The sequence below is a fragment of the Lepus europaeus genome, chromosome 1 (genome assembly GCF_033115175.1).
Source record: "Lepus europaeus isolate LE1 chromosome 1, mLepTim1.pri, whole genome shotgun sequence".
Taxonomy (NCBI): domain Eukaryota; kingdom Metazoa; phylum Chordata; class Mammalia; order Lagomorpha; family Leporidae; genus Lepus; species Lepus europaeus.
In genome coordinates, this window is record NC_084827.1 from 58,798,920 (window position 1) to 58,822,323 (window position 23,404).

Consider the following 23,404-nt stretch of genomic DNA (forward strand, 5'->3'; position numbering starts at 1 on the left):
GTTAGTTTATAATTTTGGTGAAGTGGTGATAACATTCTCCAGAGTGGCTATTTTATTCAACAAATGTCTTCTGGAGACTTCCGATAGCAGGCCATGAGCGAGTGTCTGCAGACAAAAAGATTAATAAGCAATGTTTCTTCCTAGGGGAGCTTAAATTCAAGAGGAGGAGAAAGATAAAAGAGTCAGGATAAATTGAGGCTGATATTAAAATAAGTGCAATATTAGTATGGATGCTTCTCAACTTAAAACAAGGCAATGTTCCAATGAACAGATCCTGCATCACAAATGCATGTAACATGCCTCACCTACCGAACACCCTGGCTCAACAGGGTGACACACAACAGAGTGTGTGCAGCTTCCCATCGTGATCTTGGCCCTGACTGGGAACTGCAGCTTATTGCTGTTGCACAGAATCATGACAAGAACCTGGGAAGTCCAGAGTTCCAAATGAGAGGTGTGGTTTGTACAGAATGCATTACCCTCCACACCACTGTGACATTAAAACTCAGAGGTCAAGGATGGTATAGTGAAAGGAAAGATGATATCACCACTAGGGGTAACCAGACACTCTGGCCACAGGAATTACTGAGGATATACAGTCCAGGCACTAGAAAACCTCAGGCTGCAATTCACAGATCAGTGTAGAGGACAGAAAATACAATGTGGTGTGTATTAGGATAAAGGTAATGGCATGATTTGTAGGAGCAAAGGAGGGCCACCTTGGAGAGGCCCAGGGTGGCTTCCTGGAAGAGGAGACCTTACACTGAGTTCTGAAGGATGGATGGGAGCAAAGTTAAGAAGACAGGTTAGGGCTGGCGCTGCAGCTCAATGGGCTAATCCTCCGCCTTGCAGCGTTGGCATACCCGGTTCTAGTCCCGGTCGGGGCTCCGGATTCTGTCCCGGTTGCCCCTTTTCCAGGCCAGCTCTCTGCTGGGGCCATGGAGTGCAGGGGAGGATGGCCCAAGTGCTTGGGCCCTGCACCCGCATGGGAGACCAGGAGAAGCACCTGGCTCCTGGCTTCAGATCAGCGTGGTGCGCCCGCCGCGGCACGCCGGCTACGGTGACCATTGGCGGGTGAACCAACAGCAAAGGAAGACCTTTCTCTCTGTCTCTCTCTCTCTCTCTCACTGTCCACTTTGCCTGTCAAAAAAAAAAAAAAAAAAGAAGAAGAAGAAGAAGAAGAAGACAGGTTATCACGGAAGAGCCTGCTGCACAGAGATGGTCCCTAGGGGCCATTGTGTTCCATGGGAAACCCATGCTTTTCTGATCCAGGTAGATTTAGTTTCTAAATATGACACTGTCACTTTACTGACAAAGAGCAATGTCACGCTATTCACCTCCAAGAAGCTCGGTTTTCTCTTCTATAAAATGGAGAAAATTAGAAGAAGAAAGAATTCCAGATGAAAGTAGAGAGATGAATAGCAGCTCCGTCATGGTGAAATGTGTGTTGAGGAAAGGGATGAGACTGTGCAGAAAGCAAGGAGTCCCCTTCTAGGGACGTTGGCTGCTCCTCTGCGAAGGGGAGTCCTTATTCTTATGTTCAAATACTTTGTTTACTATGTGGATTTTTCCAGTTTTAAGTGTACTGGTAGTACTTGCTTAGTTCTAAAAGTAATGACACAGATTTTGCCTGAGACAAGCTTTTAAAAGCAGCTAAATATAACTTGGGTGTTCCAACATTAATGGGACCCTTTAAAACTTCTACAGGGCACTTGTCAGTGACCAAAGATCATTCTATTATAAATATGTATATTCTAGAAGCATATTGATAAAAAGGACCTATCTGAAGCTCAAGTCAGTTCTATTTACTTATTTTTTGTTTTTTACTTGAGAAACAAAGAGATAACACAGACAGAAAGACATGGAGAGAGTTTTCATCTGCTGGTTTATTCATCAAGAGCTGGGCCAGGACTATAGACAGGAATTGGAAACTCAATCTGGATCTCCCACATGGGTGGCAGAAACCAAAGTACTTGAGTGATCATCTGCTGCCTTCAAGGGTAGGAACTTGGAGTTAAGAGCCAGAGCCAAGAACCAAACCCAGGGACTCAAATGTCAGATTTGGTCATTTTAACTGTTAGGCTAATCCCCTGCTCCCCAATTTTATTTTTAATTTCCACATGTGAACATCTTATCTCTGTCCATACAGACATTCAAAATGATATGTACCCTTATGATGTTGCAACATTGATATATACTAACCACAAGAATAGTTGAGATTAAGTAGATGAGAAATGCATTACAGTGCTTTAGAGAAATCATCATGCACTCCTGGCCTGGGGAGTCAGTCCTTTTTTCAGTTTGTGAGACTTATAGACAGTACTTTCCCTCCAACAGTTCACTGCCTTTGGGACTATGCCTTTGTGGTGGTTGTCATTGTGGCAAAACTTATGGAAGAGAGTGGGGTGCGTGCAGGGGACCACAGCCAGGAGGTTTACATGCAAAGATGAAGGAAGGAGGGAAGCAGAGGAGGCCCGAGGGACAGATGATGAGCTCGGAGTGCCAGCAGAGGTGATCTGAAGAATCAGCTGAGTCTCACGTCTGGAGAGGAGCTGATGCCTCATCTACCCACACAGCTGAAAAAGGTGCTGGGATAGTTAGATAAGGAACCTTCAGGCCTGACCACAAACAATTTTCCATCATGTACCCGTGCTTCCAGGCAGACTAGAGTGTCAAACTTATTTTGAAAAGTCTGGGTTTTCTTCTCCCAGCAATCATGTGGAAATGAGAGATTCCAGGATATCATGTTGGGGTTCATTGAGAGGCAGTGATTTCCTCAAAAGTTCTAAGAAGATGAGAGAAATATTTATATGGTACCAGAAGACCCAGAGGAGGTGTTTTAAGATGATCTGAAATGTTTAGGAAGCTTTAAAGTGTGTCAAAGGACAGGACCTCTGTTGCAACTTTTGGTGCCTAAGAGAGGTGTTAGTAAAGATGTGTAAATGCAAGCAATGTCTATCATGAAAAAACACATAAAGATTATGTACAAGTGTGAATTTCCCAATCAGTGAGATGATGAGAGAGCCCACACTGCCTTAAGGAATAAGACATTTATCACTATGCCTGATACCTAATTTTCATACACTGATTTGCTCTACTGGGTTAGAAGGAGCCAGGAATCCAAGATGAGCTACAGAGAGCTGCTCTTAATGACTGACTGTCAAGTAATGGCCTCATAAGTATCAAATTATTTTTTCCTATTCTGCTTTAGATTATTTTACAACCTTATTTCACATGGATGTATTCCAAAATGCCATAAGTAGCAATTTATTTTTAAAACTGTCTCAAAAAATTATCTTTTGGTAAGGACAACAGCAACAGCTATGGAAGTGTTGATTACTCCCAAACCTCTTGTCTTCCTAACACTGGGGGCCGAGGAATAAAGGGCAGCCTGAGGAATTTCAGAGAGCTGTTTCTGAAAGATAAGAGACATTGAGGGGCTGGCGCCGTGGCTCACTTGGTTAATCCTCCGCCTGTGGCGCTGGCATCCCATATGGGCGCTGGGTTCTAGTCCCGGTTGCTCCTCTTCCAGTCCAGCTCTCTGCTGTGGCCTGGGATAGCAATGGAGGATGGCCTTGGGCTCTGCACCCGCATGGGAGACCAGGAGGAAGCACCTGGCTCCTGGCTTCGGATCGATGCAGCGCCATTTGGGGAGTGAACCAATGGAAGGAATACCTCTCTCTCTCTCTCTGTCTCTCTCTCTCACTGTCTATAACTCTACCTGTCCAAAAAAAAAAAAAAAAAAAAAAAAAAAAAAAAAAAAAGAAGAGAGAGAGAGAGAGAAACATTGAGAGGATGGGGGAGAGACAGCTTAGTGCCTTGCCCTGCATTTGAGTGAATGTTCTTTACCCCTGTGTCCACAAGTTACCAACACCCTCCCTCAATAACAATGTTTCCCATATATGTCCTGGAAAGAAGGCATGGCATTTGGTTGGTATGGACTCCAATGACACCAGAACAGGTGACCACCATGAGTGGAGAATAAGACACACAGTGTCCCTTTGGGCTGTTGGACTCAACACCTTCATACAGGAATGTAGGACATATTTAGCTGGGAAAAGTGCCTGAGTGAGATTAAGCACCCCATAAATGGCTCTACACTATAAGGCAATTCTCTCACATGGGGAGGTTTCCCCAGCTTTTAAAAGTATGATCCACAGTATAGCACCTACTTTGTGACCTACCATTCTTTCTGTCTCTCTGTATCTGTCTCTCTCTCTCTCTCTCTCTATCTCTCTCTCTCACACACACACACAGACACACACACACAACACTTCTGGTTAATGTCTCTTGGGATTCTCATATTTCCTTTTCAATTCTGTTTCATTTTGTAAGAAGTGCTGAATGAGAGCTAGTAAATTGATTTCCTGACCTCCGTTGGATAGTGAAGGACTATCCTAAAAACACTTTTCTAGTGAAATTTGAATGTCCCACCAGGCCACTGTGGGTTAAAGTGGGTTGCTGAGCCTTAACCACAAGACAATGCAATCAGCAGCATTAGACTCACTGGGTAAAGATGGGAGCCAGTTCTCTCCATCTTCCTTAAGTCTATAAGTCTAAGAGGAATTAGAAGATTGGGCAGAAAGAGGGATGGGAAGGGTTGGGAATTGAAGAGAGAGTTGAGATAATCTTACCTCTATCTTACTAATCTTTTAACAACTCAATTACAAAACGGGTTTTTGGTTGTCTTATTTTCCAAAGTGGCATTCTGGTTTCTGATCTCTTTCTCTCTCTCTCTCTCTCTCTCTCTCTCTCTCTCTCTCTCCCTCTCTCCCTCTCTCCCTCTCTCCCTCTCTCCCTCTCTCCCTCTCTCCCACACACACACACACACAAACACATTCACACACTCACTTTCATTTTGTAGCAATGCTGTAATTTTCTGTTTGGACCCTGATGAGCTTACATAATTCATATTAAAAATGTGAATGACAAAGGATTGAGGAATGGGTCCTTGGTATATATACAGTAGCAATCTGACAATCTGATCACACTTTTGTATTTTATGGGGGCGATCTTTAATATTAGTTTCTACTATTTTTCTTTCAAGGAAGTTTACAGGTTCGCTATCAGCTAAGCAAGGAAGATACCCACGTATTCACCATTGACGTAGAAAACTTTGCTAACAGAAGGATGCACCACTTGAAGATAAACCGAGAAGGGAGAGAGCTTACCATTCAGGTACCTCACTTCCCTTCTTCCCACTAAGCCATTGGGCCTTGGTTGATCAGTCAATGTTTTAAGAGCTTCTACCCAAAGCCAAAGCAGTAACCAAGTGCTGGGGATATAGTCAGAAACCACACATGAACCAACCTTGGGAGAACTGGAATACAGATGGCCAAGATGTACCCCTTCTTCCCACCAGCAGACACAGTACCTGTGACTTTGTTAGAAATGTAAATACTTGGAGCTTACATCAGATATACTTAATCAGAAAAAGGTGGGGGAAGGGAAGCAACAGGTGCTTGTAGTATCTGGTTACATTAACATCCCCCAAACTGGATTATGGACAATGATACACACAGGTAAAATGGAAGTCACAATAGGCTGTGGCAAGGGCAATGGAGAAAGTGTGCCCAGGTGACAGGGAGCATTGAGTAGGGCACAAGTCTCATATGGGCACCAGGACTTAAAACCGAAAGTTAGGAATTAACTGAGTCTGAAGTTACATAAGAGGTGAAGGGAGGGGAGAGAGCTCAGGGAGGCGGTCCATTTGAGTGCAGGTGGAACTGTTTGGAAGAGCATGTGTGTGATAGGAACTCTGAAACCCTGGTGATCTCCATGTAAAGGATAAGAAGCAGGTGAAAGCAGATCACAAGAGAGAACAGGCAGAGTCCACACCACCCCTTAGAATCCAGATCTCAAGCAAGCCCCTCAATCTGCTCAGCAATCACCCGTGTGCTTTTCAGACCATCAATTTTCCTGTGCTCTTGTCTCTCCTCCTAACCATTTCAGCTCTGTCTTCATTCTCAGTGGATGACTTTGCTTTCTTCTGTCGATAAAAATGCAGCATTCAGAGGAGTACATCTACATCTTCTCGGCACCATTTTACTCACCTACCTGCAACATTGTCCTGCTGTGTTCTCTCACCCCTGTTGCAGAATATGTAGAGTTCACCATTTCAGCTAAGGTCTGGCCTTCCACCTGTGGGTCAGATGACATACTCAAATCAAGAACATCACTATAGTCTTATTTCTCTCCCTTTCTGCCATTTTCCCGGCTCTTTTTTGATGTTTCTTCAAAGCATACAAGCATGTCGTTATTACATGCATTAAAGAAACTGAAACAGGTGTGAACATTTGACACAGTGGTTAACCTGCTGCTTGGAACAACTGTGTCCTATATCAGCATGCTAAGTTCTGGTTCTGGACCTGCTCTCCACTCCACCTTCCCACGATTGCACATTTTGGGAGGAAGCAGGTGATGGCTCACATAATTAGGTACCTGCCACACAGCTGTGAGTCCCAAATTGAGCTCCTGGCTTCTGGCTTTGGCCTGGCCCAGTACTAGCTGTTGTGGGCATTTGGGAAGTCAATCAGTGGATGGGAAATCTCTCTTCAACTCTCCCCTGCCTTTAAGCAAATAAAATAAATAAACAATTAAAAAGGGTCAAACGAAAACCTCTCAAGATCAAGGAAGCAAAATTATCTTTTTAAAAAAGATTTATTTATTTATTTGAAAGTCAGAGTTAGAGAGAGGAGAGACAGAGAAAGAGAGAGAAAGAGAGAGGTCTTCCATCCACTGGTTCACTTCCCAGTTGGACACAATGGCTGGAGCTTTGCTGATCCAAAGTTGGGAGCCAGGAGCCTCCTCCTGGTCTCTTAAGCAGATGCAGGGGCCCAAGGACTTGGGCTATCTTCTACTGCTTTCTCAGGCTATAGCAGAGAGGTGGATCAGAAGTGGAGCAGCCATGATTCCAACTGGCACCCATATGAGATGCCGGCACTGCAGGCAGTGGTGGATTTACCCACTACACAATAGTGCCGGCCCCGCAAAATTATCTTACCTAACTTAATATGATGTTTGATTTTCTTTCAAAATGTAGTTCCCAAATCCTTGGAAATATTTTATATATTTCATCTCTAAAGTCTCATTTCCTTTTTCTGTAACCCACATGAATCAAGGTTTTGTCCCTGTGCCACAATGGAATAATAATTCTCAAAGCATCCATGGCCTTCTTTTGCAAACGCTGGTGGTCATGGCACAATCTCATCATTCCTGTCCTCTTGGTGGTCACTGAGTGCTCTCTGCTCTGCAGACTTGACTTAGTTCTCATTTGTCTGTGGGATGCCACTGTCACCTGCTGTTCCTTCTGTTACTGTTAGTTGCTCATTCTTTTCTGTTTTGATTGTGCTCCTCTTCTCTGCAGACTCTACCCATTTTAGCACATGAGGACTCTAACTTTAGACAACTATACTTTGTCTCTGCACACATTCCTTGGCTTATGTCATTCAGTATCACATTTGTAAACACCATGCTTAAGTCTATTTGTATATATATTTATAAAACATATATATTATATATATTTAATGCATAATTTCCATATATATATGCTGATTAGTCAATCCCAATGTACATCCAACTCCAATCTTCTCCCTAAATTCCTGATCTACGTATCCAATTGCCTATTGGGCATTTTATTTGAAAATCTGTTAGACATCCTAAATGTAAAATATTTAAAATGGAATTATTTATAATTTCCCCAAAACCACTCTTCTATCTCCCACAACTTTTCATATTTCGGTTAATAACAGTTCTACTCTCTCAGTTTCTCTAGCTCAAAACCATTATGTGTTCATTGATATCTCTCTCTCTCTTTCTCTCTCTCTCTCTCTTACATACAACATCCCATTGGTCAAGAGCTTCTACTTTGTCACTTCTATCCCTCTCTTGCAATGTTACTGGTTAGAGTTGCTTCTGCATTAATAGATCCCGGCTTTCTCCTCTTCCCCTGCAGCCTATTCTCAGCAGAGTAGACAGAGAATCCTGTTAAAAGTAGAGTCACATCATAATATAATATTATGAAACCCCATAAGCAGTTTTTCTTAACATACAGAATAAAAGCCAACAAACTCAAAGTAGTTTGTGAGGATCTTGAAGATTGCATCTCTGCTCCCTTCTCATGGTTTCTTCTCTTACCTTGTCTAACACCAATCCCTCTATGACTCCACTTGAACCACGCTGACCACAATACAATTTCCAGAGGCCTTATTCTCCATGTTAGCTTTGACTGGAAGGGTATTCATCAGTTGTCTGTAGATCTAGTTCCTGCTGGGCTTACAAAGTCGTCCTTCATGGGTCATCTCTGATGTCCTCATTCAATGCAGCAATGTATTTCCTTGACTCCAACTGCATTTCCAATTACCCTTATCTGCTTTATTTTTTTTTCTGTTAGCATTTAGCACTAACAAACAAGATTTATCAAATTTTCTATCATTCTTGCCTCTTCCAAAATGTAGGTTTTATACAAAGATTTCTATTTTTATTGCTCTAAAATGCCTACTCCTATACAACAGGAATTCAATAACCACTTGTGAAGGAAGTGGATGATTTCCACAGGGCCTGTGATAACCCTTTGAAGAGGGGAAGGGAAGTCTTTGGGTTTCAGGCAGGGGAATAATGTGGCTAGATTTTCATGTTCAGGGGTTTTTGGTGGTCAATGCAAAGAAAGATGTATTTGGCAGGAAGGAGACCTGAGGTGTAGACTAGCCAAAGGAGAATCTAATGGTTGCCAAAGACAGCAGTCAGAAAACCATGGGGGAAGAGATTTGGTAAGATGTCACAGGAGTGGCACCAATAGCATTGAGTAACCTTTGGGATCTGGGTTATCAGAGTAGTCAAGACTGATTCTTACTTATCTCAGATGAGTAGAAGTTAAAGATTGATTATCAAATATAAGCTACAAATAACAATTCATGAGTGAGCAGAATTTAATGTGTTTACCTCTAGAGTTTACCCCTGAAATAAGTGGTGGAAAAGTCTTCTGTGCAAGCTTGAACTGAGGGAAGGAAGGAATGGGAACAATGACTTCTACTTTGACTAGTTTGGCTGAGGCTCTGATTGGACAGCAGGGCGTGTTTGATGAGCATTTGTTCCTACAACTCCTTTTTCCTCCTTCTAGATATTTCCTGTTTTTTTCTTCCATGAATACAAGATACAAATAGGACAGTAGAGGGCAATAAGAGGTATTTTTTTCTCACTGATTTGCACAAATCAGTTTTCAGGCAATAATAAATACATGTTGATTGAGACCATAATATCTCTAAAATGCTGAAGGGTGCAAAAAAAAAAAAAACAGAGGAAGAATCTATTTGTTTTTTAACTTAAAATTTGTTTTTTAACTTAAATTAAAATTACTGACTCAGTAACAAAACACACTCATCTCCCTGAAACTCCTCAACCCCTCAAACGATCTCTTCTTTTTCTTCCTCCTAAAATAAATGTTTAATGATAAGAAAAAGGATAGTCAGCTACTATCCCCAGGCCCACCCTAGGACCTCTGGAGCAGGATCTCAGGTACTGATCAAAACCATTAGGGAGGACAGACAAGTACCACTGTACGTATTCAGCAGAGTACACCTGCTATGAATCTATTCCCTCATAGTCCCTGGACTTGAATGTCTGTATCTCCTCCACTCTGCTGTTTTTGAACATAGGAAGGAGACCTTGAAGTCTGGACCTGCAATCAGGAGCAAGAATTCTTGTCAATTATTTGGGAATTGGACTTTTTTTAAGGTTATTTTTTAAGGCTCAGTGTCCCCAAAATGTCATAGTGGTGAAGGTGAACTTTAGTGCCCTTAATGTACCCTGATGAGTTAAATATATTAACCCAGTCTAACCAAATGCCAGCACAAACACTAAGTTGTAAAGAAGGAGGAACCAGAATTTTTTTTCTTTGAGAGATGAAGATCCTGAGACTAAAAGAAGCATCCTTAGAGAGACATAATCAAGGGTGAATTCATGCCCCATCACTTTTGCTATGTGATCCCAAACAAGTTAACATTCTGAGCTTCAGTCTACTTATTTTTCTATGTCTGCAACTCTACCTATCTATCTATCTATCTTCCATCTATCTATCTAAAAGGTTGAATTATCCACATGAATTTAGCCTAGGGGTTCAGATGCCCATGTCCCACATTGGAGTGTCTGGTTCATTGCCCTGCTCCAACTCCTGATTCCAGCTTCTTCATGAGTCAGGCTCTGGGTGGCAGCAGCCATGGATGAAGTGATTGGGTTCCTGTCACACACATGAGAGACCTGGATTGCATTCTTGTTTCCCTGCTTTAACCCCATTTTGGCCATGGTCATTGCAAAAAAAAAAAAAAAAAAAAACTAAGAGGGCAAGTAAAACTAAGCTCAGTGTTTCCTATAACAACTATCTGAAGGCACATAGCTAGAGGATGAATCACTAAGTCTGGCATCTAGGGCTTTCCCTAAAAGAGCTTCTTTCATTTTCCTCCCTTTCCCATTCCCATTTAAGACTGGATACGAGTCAATGGGAAGGTTGGGCTCTGAGAACAACAAAGCTTCTCTAGATCAGGATGCAAACTTAAGATATCCTTAAAGTTTTTAGGGTTGTGGTGCTTTACCCCTAAGCAGATCAAAAATTGTAATTAAAAATTGGCAAAGGACAAGAGCTGATGAAGTCACTGTTTCTCATAGTGTCCAATTCACTTCAACAGGTTTCCTCTTTGGTGCTCAGATAGTTGTCACCAATCAGGGAGAACATATATTTGTCCCTTTGAGACTGGCTTATTTCACTCAGCATCATGTTTTCCAGATTCTTCCATCTTGTTGCAAATGATTGGGTTGCATTGTTTTTGACTGCTGTATAGTATTCTATAGAGTACATGTCCCATCATTTCTTTATCCAGTCTACTGCTGATGGGCATTTACGTTGGTTCCAGGTCTTAGCTATTGTGAATTGAGCTGCAATAAACATTAATGTGCAGACAGCTTTTTTGTTTGCCAATTTAATTTCCTTTGGGTAAATTCCAAGAAGTGGGATGGCTGGGTTGTATGGTAGGGTTATATTCAGGTTTCTGAGGAATCTCCAGACTGACTTCCATAGTGGCTTAACCAGTTTGCATTCCCACCAACAGTGGGTTAGTGTCCCTTTTTGCCCACATCCTCTCCAGCATCTATTGTTGGTAGCTTTCTGAATGTGAGCCATTCTAACCAAGGTGAGGTGAAACCTCCTTGTGGTTTTGATTTGCATTTTTCCTGATTGCTAGTGATCTTGAACATTTTTTCAAGTGTGTGTTGGCCATTTGGATTTCCTCTTTTGAAAAATGTCTATTTAGGTCCTTGGCCCATCTCTTAAGTGGGTTGTTTGTTTTGATGTTGTGGAGTTTCTTGATTTCTTTGTAGATTCTGGTTATCAACTCTTTATCTGTTGCATAGTTTGCAAATATTTTTTTTCCCATTCTGTCGGTTGCCTCTTCATTTTCCTGACTCTATCTTTTGAAGTACAGAAACTTCTCAATTTGATGCAATCCCAAATGTTAATTTTGGCTTTGACTGCCTGTGCTTCTGGGGTCTTTTCCAAGAAGTCTTTGCCTGTGCCTATATATTGCAGGGTTTCTCCAATGTTCTCTAATAATTTGATGGTGTCGGGTCGTAGATTTAAGTCTTTAATCCATGTTGAGTGGATTTTTGTGTAAGGTGAAAGGTAGGGATCTTGCTTCATGATTCTGCACGTGGAAATCCAATTTTCCCAGCACCATTTATTGAATAGACTGTCCTTACTCCAGGGATTGGTTTTGGATCCTTGATCAAATATAAGTTGGCTGTAGATGTTTGGATTGATTTCTGGTGTTTCTATTCTATTCCATTGTGGGATCTGTCCTTAATGTGTTGTCCAATGTGAAGTAATGCTATAACTAGTACTGAAACAATATTTTTACACTTTGTGTTTCTGTGTGGGTGCAAACTGATGAAATCTTTACTTAGTATATACTGAATCAATCTTCTGTATATAAAGAGAATTGAAAATGAAAAAAAAAAAACCCTTGGTTTTAAATTGGAAATTGCATAGGAAATTACTTTTGAAAAAATATCATGTAGGATCTCTGTCCATAATGTGCTGTACATGCTATAACTAGTACTCCAACAGTATTTTTCACTTTGTGTTGCTATGTGGGTGCAAACTGTTGAAATCTTTACTTAATATATACTAAACTGATCTTCTGTATATAAAGAGAATTGAAAATGAATCTTGATGTGAATGGAAGGGGAGAGGGAGTGGAAAAGGGGTGGGTTGTGGGTGGGAGGGAAGTTATGGGGGGGAGCCATTGTAATCCATAATTATGCTGTACTTTGGAAATTTATATTCATTAAATAAAAGTTTAAAAAAATTGGCAAAGGAAGACCTTTCTCTCTGTCTCTCTCTCTCACTGTCCACTCTGCCTGTCAAAAATAAAAATAAACAAATAAATAAATAAATAAATACTAAATAATAAAAAAGGCATAAGTAAGTCTAACAAACATAATGCTTTTCCTGCTAACTACTTCAATAATTGCTTAGACCACACTAAAGATTAAAGTAAGTATTTGTGGTGCCTTCCCCTTTTTTGTTTGTTTTTGCACTATACATTTGCTTAAATTATTTTTTCTTATTTATTTATTTATTTTTATTTTGACAGGCAGATTTAGACAGTGAGAGAGAGAGAGAGACAGACAGAAAGGTCTTTCTTCCTTTGGTTCACTCCCTCAAATGGCAGCTACAGCCAGCGTGCTGCGCCGATCCAAAGCCAGGAGCCAGGTGCTTCCTCCTGGTCTCCCATGCGGGTACAGGGCCCAAGCACTTGGGCCATCCTCCACTGCCTTTCGGGGCCACAGCAGAGAGCTAGACTGGAAGAGGAGCAACTGGAACTAGAACCCAGTGCCCATATGGGATGCTGACGCCACTGGCAGAGGATTAACCAAGTGAGCCATGGCGCCAGCCCCTGCTTAGATTTTCAAATAGGTAATTCAGCCCCTGAGTTTATAGAATGCTCATTAAACACACATTTCATTATCTATTGTGTGTCATATACTGTTGGAAGTGTTCCAAGGGTCTACCACTCTTCTGCTCTGGCAGGGCTGGAGCCATTTCCCATCCATCTCCAGTCCATGATAGCCTCCAATTTCCTTTGAGTCATTCCACCTTCCTATCCTAACTCTTACACTCATTTTGCTAAAAAACTACTTAGCAGAATGTCTCTTAACTCCTCCTCTTCTTCATCAGTCATTTGTTAAGGGAACAGCAAGTCCCCACAAAGCAAGACAGCATAGCAGGGGTGACTCAAGGATGTGTACACTTGGCTCTTCCACAAGTGGCCTTTGAGTACAGGAGTGATGTTCAAGGAGTCACCTGTAGATGGGACCTGGCATCCTAGGGAGGACATAGTGGCTGAAGCCAAGGGAATCTCAATCTCTAGGGCAAAGCGACCCATGGTTAAAATTTCTATCCACCTGGCAGGAAATCCTCACCCATTTTAGCATCCCTCTGTTGTCTCTGGGCAACAAAGGAAGGGGAGAAGCATCCTGTCCAATGTGGGGAGGGCACTTCCAAAGTCAGACAGGAAGAGCCATGTGAGAGCATGACTGATTCAGGAAGAAAACTTCCTCCTGTGAAGGAATGAACCTATACCCATGATCATTAAACAGGTTATGGACTGGGATAAAAAGTACCAAGACCTCATGTGTTACCTAAAGGTGGAAAAGCCACCAGAGACATCCTGGAGCTCTGATGGACTCAGTCTTCATAGCCACCAAATGCAGTCATTAAATTGTGCATTTATTCACTTACTGAACTTGCCAGTTTCCATGGTAGACTCTACAAAACACTTATATGGAGATGATGTGATCTGTGTCCCCAAGGAGCCAATAGTTTAATGGGGAAAATGCAAGAGAGAGAGAGAGAGAGCAGGCAGATCAATATAATGCAATATCTGAAACGCAAGGTTATAAGCAGAAAAGAGAGAGAGAGAGAGAGAGAGAGAGAGAGAGAGAGAGGCATCAACTAAACAATCCAGGACATCAAAAATCTTTCAAGAGGTGGTAGACTCTGGGAGCACTTATAACAGTATATGGCACATGGTGGGTACTCAAACATGTGTTGAATGAGCATTGTAGAATCTCAGAAATAAAAAATATAAGATAGTGTTTTTCTACAAATTGCTCAAATATCTATAAAGACACAGGTAAGTAAAGAAGACATGACGTCATGAGATGGGTAGGGAACAAGACAAGTCCATGTGACTCTAGGTAGTCTCTCCCTCTCTCTCTCCCTCTCTCTCTCTCTCACTCTCTCTTTCACTCTTTTGATAATAACACTCATTTCCTAGTTAAAAAAAAAATGTTCATGCGGCCAGTATCCCATATGGGCTCTGGTTTGAGTCCCAGCTAGTCTATTTTTGATCAAGCTCCTTGCTGACGCACCAGGGAAAACAATGGAAAGCGGCACGAGAGCTTGGGCCCCTGCACCCAAGTCAGAGACCCAGAAGAAGCTCATGACTCCTGGCTCTGGCCTGGCCCAGCCCTGGCTCTTTTGGCCATTTGGGGAGTGAACCAGCATATGGAAGATCTCTCTCTCTCTCTCTCTCTCTCTCTGTCTGCCTCTCTCCCCCATAATTCTGCCTTTCAAGTAAACAAATTAATCTATTAAAAAAATGTTCATTTTTGGGGTGGGCGCCGTGGCTGACTTGGTTAATACTCCACCTGTGGCCCCGGCATCCCATATGGGTGCAGGGTTCTAGTCCGGGTTACTCCTCTTCCAGTCCAGCTCTCTGTTGTGGCCTGGGAAGGCAGTGGAGGATGGTACAAGTGCTTGGGCCCCTGCACCTGCACAGGAGACCAGGAGGAAGAACCTGGCTCCTGGCTTTGAATCAGCATAGTTCTGGCAGTAACAGCCATTTGTGGGGTGAACCAACAGAAGGAAGACTTTTCTCTCTGTCTCTCTCTCTCTCACTGCCTATCTGTCAAATAAAAAATAAGTTCATTTCCTAGTATTCTAGGGAAGAGTATGTTTGGAAAGATGCCTTAACAAATTTATACACACCAAGAGTTCAGTACCTAGTAAGCAGTATTATAAGCTAACAAGCATGTAATCAGGCACCACAGGTCATAGCCAATGGCTCTTTCCACAGGACCAGATTTCTGAATGGAGGTTACTCAGGACAGATGGGTGCAGAGGGAAGGTGGGGATGGAGCACTGGGTATTACTCCTGGACCTTCTGCTCCCCAAGGAGGAGTGCAAAGTCAAGCACAGAGTCTCTCTCTTCCAGGGTGGCTATTAGGGTATTTCATAAATTTTGTTGGAAAATGGAGTGAAATAATATGTCTATTTTGATGATCAAATTTTAGTGCTCAAAATCCATGTCTGATTCTCTTCATAATGCAGTTTCCTTGAATTTTTTAAGACCCTTGCCCACCCCCCTCCATGTGCAATAATGAGAACCCTTTTCAGGAATAGCATCACGTGGATGCTCAGCCCAGAGCCTGAAAGAAACTGGCAGCATTTGACTAGACTGAATAAAGTGGCCTGGATGGGAGCCTGCTGCCCAGATAACTAGAACAAAGAGATGGAATGAATTAGTGAGCAAGGGAGGGAGGGCTGCCTGAAGGCTGATCCTAGAATCGCACTCCTGGCAAATCCCAGCCATGGCTTTTGCTTATCCTGCAAGTTGGGGTTCTCAGCTGACTGTGCAACTAACTTGTCCTCCTCTACCAAAGGTTTCGTCAGCTGCCATCCATGCCTGGTGCAGTCCCTCAGCCCGCACCTGAAGGAGTGCACTCCAGACCCTGGAGAACAGGAGAGCAGTGGTGCTCCTGAGGACAAAAAGAAACAGGAAATGAGTGCCTGCTTCCCATTTAATGTTAATCCTGCACAGCTAGTTCCTGAGCAGGTTTCATTTGTGTGCTTGTTTGCAGCAAAGAATTTGGTGAAAAAATCTCAGTGGGGAGATAAATACCTGTCAAAGGCTGCTCAGAATTTCCCAGGGCGAAGACTCCTGTGAAAGCCCCAATTTCACAAAGAAGAAAGAAAGGGGTATTTTGTGTGTATTGTGTGAGAATTAGTGAGACATTGCTAATCTCTCCGGAGAGAAAATCCCAGACAGGGGTCTGCTGTGTGTGCCCCGTGTGCGTGCCTGCTTTTCAAACTATTTCTGCATGGGAGTGTTTAAAAGCCCTTCACCTGTAGGCCTCCACTGACGTCCTTTGTTCCGTTTCCCTGCAGGTGGATCAGCAACTTCGGATCAGCTACAACTTCTCCCCAGAAGCCGAGCTCAGGACGGCAAGGTCCTTGACCCTGGGCAAAGTCACAGGTCTGCTGTTCCAGTCCACACCTGCTCAGTGAGCTTTGTTAACATAAACAGATAAATAAAACAATTATCAATGGGATAATTCAAATGCGGAGCTTTAAGCTCCATGCAAGATCTGCAACTTAGATGTCAAGTATAGGAAATGCTGAGATGTGTGTGTGGGGATGATGGGGACTGGAAATTATATCTATTTTATAGAGCTTGAAAGAGCTGCATTCATAAAGTAATTAAATAATTAGTGTTTTACTTAATTTTAAAAATTATTTAAAACTAAAATTTTTGCTTAATTTTACTTAAATTTACTTAATTTTTACTTAAATAAATTAAAAAAAACAAAGATCTAGATAATTATCAAATTGTTCAAATCCATGGTCATTGAAGCAGTATTGAAATTTCCCATTATAATGGTGGACATTTTTGACTGAAAACATCGTGATTTTTTACCATGACATCATTTTTAGGTGCATTCAGAAATGAAATTATTTTATCTTCTTAATAAATGAAACATTTTTATCACAGGTCATCTTTTTCAACTTTCATGATGTCTTTTCATGCTTAAATGTTTTATTTAATTAATGTAGCTACTGCTATTTTGCTTTGCCTAGAATTTGCCTAATCTCTCATTCCTTATTGTTTTCCTTTGAATCTTTCATTTTCTTTAAGCCTTATGTATGATTGTGCAAAGAATATACAACTGGATTTTGATTGTTATACCCAATCTGGCCATCTCTGTTCACGAATTGGGAGATAAAAGTTCTTTTACATTTTGGGGCTTACCTGTACAGTTGGTTTTGCTTTTAGCTCCTTGTTTTCTATTGCTCCAATTTTTCCTGGGATTTTATTAAGTTCTTTCTGTTGGACCCTCACCAGCAAGGGTCCAACGCAGTCACGACACGGTCACTGTTCATCGGTTCTCAAGGAACTTTATATTTGTGGGGAGAGAAGGAAAGTGGGGAGAGGAGAAAAGAAGAGGAGGGGCCGGGGCAGCGGCCGCCAGGCCAGCAGTGGCATCCGGGCCCTCCCCCCAGATCCCAATGTCCCTTTATGCTGATATCGTCCAATCAGATGAAAGGGCGCGTATAGCCTCAGGTCGAAAGTTCATCTGTTTCACCTGGTTCTTCCTAGTTTATGCAGAGTCCATTCTGTTTCATCTGTTTCACCTGGTTGTTTTCGTAGGCCTTGTGGTCGACCGATTGCTCCAAACCATTTAGAGGAGGTCCCCACAGGTGGCCAGCCCGCGGTTCCCCACACTTTCTTATGTAGTCACATTACAGTCCAGAAAACATTATGTTCCAGGCATTTTAAGCAGAGAAAAACTCAAAAAAGAAATAAGTTGCTTACAAAATTGTTGCAATACTAATGATGTGGGTGCTTGTTAGGACTCTTTGGGAAGACCCCTAAAGCCATTCTGAACAAGTTATCATCCACTGATGGTAGACAAGAGTCCAGAAGCCACAGCCACCCAGTTGCCCCAAGAGGTCTGAGAAGGCCTTGGACAAATGGCTGCAGAGAATGGTTCATGCTGCCATGATGTTGTTCAACAGCAGAGAAGTTGGAAAGTCAGGAAACTGACTCTTGTGTCACTAGTCTTCCTGATTTGTGAAGGGTGTAGAACTCTCAGGACATTATATGAATCCAGAAACCTAACTGCAATGTAGTCTAGAAAATCATTAACTTCAGCTTCCCAAATGATAGTTGAATGAACCAATCAATAATCACTGATGTCTGGATTGAAGTTTGTTTGTTATTCCATCCCCCCTCCTGTTAATAATAATAATTTCCATAAATATTGCTCACTTTTATTAATACATGCACAGTTTATTCATTTCCCTTTCCTTTTTATGTTTCTGACCTTTCTCCTTCTGATCAGATTTGGTAAACTTCTTTGGTGACCACGATTTTTTCTTTCTGTGTAAAATTCTTTATTCATAAACACTTTATTTGCAAAACATGCTCCTATTTCACCTTGATTCTTGGAGGACATTTTGCTAGACATGCAATTCAGTATGGAAGGATATGTTTTCTCAGATGCTGTTCTCAACATTATGCAGTGCTGTGATGGGGTCCGTTGGCACTGACTCCTAAGAACCAATTGCATGCAGACCTCTCTCCCCAGCTGCACCTTTAGAAACATTGTAATTACAACTTGAGATTGTCCATTTGGAGAGGGCTTAGGCCTTGGAAATCTGAAACACCTCCAGTCAGGACTCTGAACAGCCAGTTTGAAATCCTCCCTTAGTGCTTTACTGGATCCTTGTCTTCTGGCTTCAGTGGTTGCTATTGAAATGTCTGCCGTTAGTCTGCCCTGGTTTCAGAAGTGCTTTGCTGAGCCTCACCCCTTCCACTAACAAGCTACTTTTCAAGTCTCTCTCTCTTTTTTTTTTTTTTTTTTTTTTTTTTTGGTATTTCACAGTTTACTCTCATGTGCCTGGTAATAGTTTTCTAGTACATAAGGCTTTTAAAAGAATCAACTTGATATCCTCATGCTTACTAAATCTATTCATTAGTTGCAATATATATATATATATGTATATATGTATCTGGTTCATATACATTATTCATATGTATCCATTTATTCTCAGGAATTCTTAACATATTGCTTCTTCCTCCCTTTCTCTATTCACTTCTTTTAAATATGAATTAGGTAAAACTTAGACTTTCTAACTCTATCCTTAATCACTTACCCTCCTTGTTAACATTTAGTTATTTGTTTGAAAGACAATGATAGAGAGAGGTATCTTTTACCTTCTGGTTCCTTCCCCAGAAGGTTGCCACAGCTGGGGCTGGGCCAGGATGAAGCCAGGACCCAGTAACTCTATCCTCGTCTCCTATATGGGTGGCAGGAGCCCAGATACTTATGACACCTTTTTTCCCTTCCCAGGCACAGTATCAGGGAGCTAGCTCAGAAGCACGAAAGCTGGGAATTGAATGAGCCCTCTGACTTGGGATGCCTGCCTTGCAAGAAGGGGCTTAACCTGCTGCACCCCAGTGCCAGCCCTGCTTACTCTCTTTTCAATAAAACATTTTTGACTGCGTCACAAAAATCTGGCATTCTGGGAAATTTAGTTTGTTTAGCCTTCAAATTCACTGTCCCCTCATGTATGTCAAATCCCATTTAACCCACTGTCAGTGAGTCATTTTTCATTTATTATTTTATTTCAAAAAGTAACATACTTTTTTTTTTGACAGGCAAAGTTAGACAGTGAGAGAGAGAGAGAGAGAGAGAGAGAGAGAGAGAGATCTTCCTTTTTCCATTGGTTCACCCCCCAAGTGGCTGCTAAGGCTGGTGCGTTGCGGCCGGCGTGCTGCGCTGATCCGAAGCCAGGAGCCAGGTGCTTCTCCTGGTCTCCCATGCAGGTGCAGGTGCAGGGCCCAAGGACCTGGGCTATCCTCCACTGCCCTCCTGGGCCACAACAGAGAGCTGGACTGGAAGAGGAGCAACTGGGACAGAATCTGGCACCCCAACCGGGACCAGAACCCAGGGTGCCTGTGCCACAGGCAGAGGATTAGCCAAGTGAGCCACGGTATCAGCCAAAAAGTAACATACTTTTAAAAACATACTTATTAAGATAGTCTCTTGTCCCAGCTCATTTTTTGTATCCCCCTTTTTGATGTCTTTACTTTTCTAAAGATTTACTTATTTGCAATGCAGAGAGAGAGAGAGAGAGAGAGAGGGAGAGAGAGAGAGAGAGATCTTCTATGTGGTGGTTTGCTTCTCAAATGTCCAAAAGCATTCATTCTTGAAGCCAAGAGCCAGGACCTCCATCTGTGTCTCCCACATGAGTGGCATAGACCCAAGCACTTGGGCCATCATCTGCTTCTCTCTCAGGTACATTTGCAGGAAGCTGGATTGAAAGTGGAGCAATGGGGCCTTCAGCCAGCACTGTGCTATAGAATGCTCTGTTTAGCCTGCTGCTCCTAAATGCCAGCCTCTAATGTTTTTAGTATTCATTCCATTAACGGCTATTATTGAGCACTTTGTCTCTGATAACTCTAATGTTTGAAGTGTGTGGGCAGATGAAAAAAGCATTTTGAAGAAAGTCATCATTTGGACAAGATTATCTGTTTTTGGAAAATTACTGAATTCCTTTGAAAGTGAGCCGGGCCTTCCTCAGTTTCACAGAGTGTGAATTATCCTCCTGTTTCCAAGTCTCTGTCTAACTTGGCCCAGTCACAGCAGCATGGACTGTCAGACAGATTTAGGAATTCCAACAGCTTGAAACTTTTAATAGAAACTGCCATTTCTGTTCTTGTTCTAACTTGTTTTCTGGTCCTTGTTTCCCCTACTACACTTTGCCAAGATGTATCATTACATTTGATTGCAAAATAAAAACTGCTATTTTTTGGTGGAATTCAGAATTCAAGAATTTATTTTCCTGAAAGGAGATTCCTGGCAGATTTAGGAAGGAGTTACCTTTTAAAATATAGAAATATGTTCAAGTTTCAGTGGAAAGGATTGTGGGACTGTTTTTAAACTCTAGCTGTCACAATCTAAATAGACATTAAAATAGGATCTGCACTCAGGACATGCTGGTAGCATTATCTATGCAGCTAGCATTTAACAGTTCCCTGCCTGCTTGCCAGTTTGACAGACCAGAGCTTATATACGACAGAGACATTTTTTTCTGCTCTGATGTCTGCTTGCCATGGAGCAGCAAGTGTTTATTTGGTGCAGAAAAGCCATATGCAAATTGGAAGAATTCCTTCTTAACCCGCATAACACCCAGCTAATCTGGAGACTGGAACACAATCTGTGAGCACTTGCCTGTGTTTTTTATCTCTTAAGCTGGAGTTGGTTCTGATTTCGTCTATAGAACAGGGTTCTTTAGTTCATGCCAGTCCTTCAAGTATGAAGTTCAAAGCACTGTGTCTTGTGCAATAGCGCAGTATTGTTGGAGGCTTGCCTCAAGCTTCTTGTAGGGGTAAGTTATGGCTGCCATATTTAGAAAGCACAGTAGAATGTATGCATCTAAGTGAGAGTTACATACTTAAACGCACTCGTTTTGGAAGACTGTATTCCAATATCTTTTTTTTTTTTAAATTTTCAACCCAGATTGGACCCTTCTAAAGTTCAAGTTTGTTCAATTAATATTAAATGAGGGGAAAATTCTACAGTGGGAAAGCTCAGCTTTTTCATGATAAACTGATTCATGTGTGTATCTCTTCTTGTTAATAATTATTGTGTGACCTTGGTGAATGTATCCAGTCTGTTTGTAGTTCCTTATTGGTAGGATGGAAATGGTAGTCCTTAATTCATTTAATTCATAGGCCTGTATAAAGATTTCATGGAAAACTAAATATAAAGTAGTTGGTATTTCACACACACTCACTTGGATAATGTTAGTTTAAAATTTTTAAAAATTTGTTTTACAAAATATTTTTTTAATTTGAAAGGCAAAGTTAAAGAGAGGCAGAGACAGAGATCTTTCATCCACTGGTTCACTCCCCAAGTGGCTACAATAGCCAGAGCTGGGCCTAACTGAAACCAGATGCCAGGAGGTCTTCTGGGTCTCACATGTGGGTACAGGGTCCCAATGACTTGGGCCATTGTCTACTGCTTTCCCAGACCATAGCCGAGAGCTGGATCTGAAGTAGAGCAGCCAGGACTTGAACTGATGTTCATATGGGATGCCTGCCCTGCAGGAGGTGGCTTTACCGGCTACACAACAGTCCCGGCCACCTTTTTAAATTTTTATGTTTTAAAAATTTATTTTCCTTATTTTAAAGTGAGAGTGATTAGGAAAGGGAGAGACAGAGAGAAAGAGATTTCCCAAATGGCCTCAATGGCCAGGGCTGGGCCTGGCCAAAGCTAGGAACTTGGATCTCCAACTGGGTCTGCTGTGTGGGTGGCAGGAACCCAAGTACTTAGGCCATCTTTGCTGCTTTACAGGTGCATTAGCAGGGAGCTGGATCAGTAGAGGAGTAGCTGGGACTTGAACCCATGCTCTGATATGGGATGCTGGCATCAAAAGTGGCAGCCCTGATTTCTGATTTTAAAGGGTATGGGAACATAGAGAAGAATTAGTTAAGTTTCAATGTGTCTGGAAAGGTGACTCTAAGGGTACTTTGCAAATATGCTCTACATGAGCAGTTCTAAACCATACTGAGTGGTGTAAGAGTGTGTTTGACCGCCAGTGAGTGCTGTTTCAAGGGTATATTGAATTTGTGCTGGAATGACAACTAAAGAGAATATAAGAGTTGCTGTATGTGGGAGGTTCAGTGTGTAGGTTTCTACTGAATTCAGAAGTTCAAGTATTATCGTGCTTTCATCTTTCTATTTCTCCCTTCCCCTGTGACTCCATTTCTTTCTTTGTGGGGCTTCTTGGGCAGGATTTTAGTAGTAATAAAGTGATATTAGCAGCTCCAGGTTTGCATTTGAACAGTTCATCATATCATGTGACAAGAGATACTCTTGCTTTAAAAGTTTCAGAAAAAGCCCTGGGACTGAGTTCCCAAAGATCCAGTTGTTGACTGTCCTGGACCATGTCCAGCTGTCTGGAATTCCCTGAGGGGTCTACTCGACGTTGAGTACATATATTGATATTGGATAAAAGTGATTTCTGAAGGGGAAGCTGGGATGCTCTCACCAGAGAATGAAACACTGTGGAAGCATCAACTGTGAAGCAAGGTGTTTGTCTTAACAGTTAAAATCTGGCAACCCACTTGGGGTACCTGCATTGGAGTCTTGGCTCTGGCTCCTGATTTCAGCTTCCTCCTATTGTGCACCCTGGGAGGCAGCAGGTGGAAGTTAAAGTAGCTGAATGTGGGACACCTGGTTTGAGTTCTTGGCTCCTGGCTCTAGCTCTAGCCCTGGCCCAACCTAATTGCAATTAAGGGAGCAAACCAGCAGATGGGAGCTTTGTCTTTCTCCTCCTGTCTTGCAGACTCTCCCTCTCAAAAAAAAAAAAATCCCTTTTTGCCTGACATTCTAATATTTTGTGTACTTGTCCTAAATTGCCTCCAGATAATTCTTGATTGTTTCTCTGAGCAATAAAATATTTCAGATTTGTAAGTTTAACCTGACCTTCTGCATCAGTTTTTTAAATATGTCTTGAAATATCAGATTTCAGTAATCATCAATTTCCCAGGTACATTTGTCT

General features: G+C 42.0%; 1 protein-coding gene across 2 annotated transcripts in view; it reads left to right on the forward strand.

Moving 5' to 3' along the window:
- The window catches only part of CNTNAP5 (contactin associated protein family member 5), a 967,841-nt gene that overhangs the window by 902,722 nt on the left and 41,715 nt on the right, over positions 1 to 23,404 (forward strand). For both annotated transcript variants that reach the window (XM_062199074.1, XM_062199079.1), the window contains exons 20-21: positions 5,048 to 5,178; positions 16,220 to 16,307. In XM_062199074.1, coding sequence (XP_062055058.1) covers positions 5,048 to 5,178; positions 16,220 to 16,307 — 219 coding nt within the window. The remainder of the gene's footprint in view (positions 1 to 5,047; positions 5,179 to 16,219; positions 16,308 to 23,404) is intronic.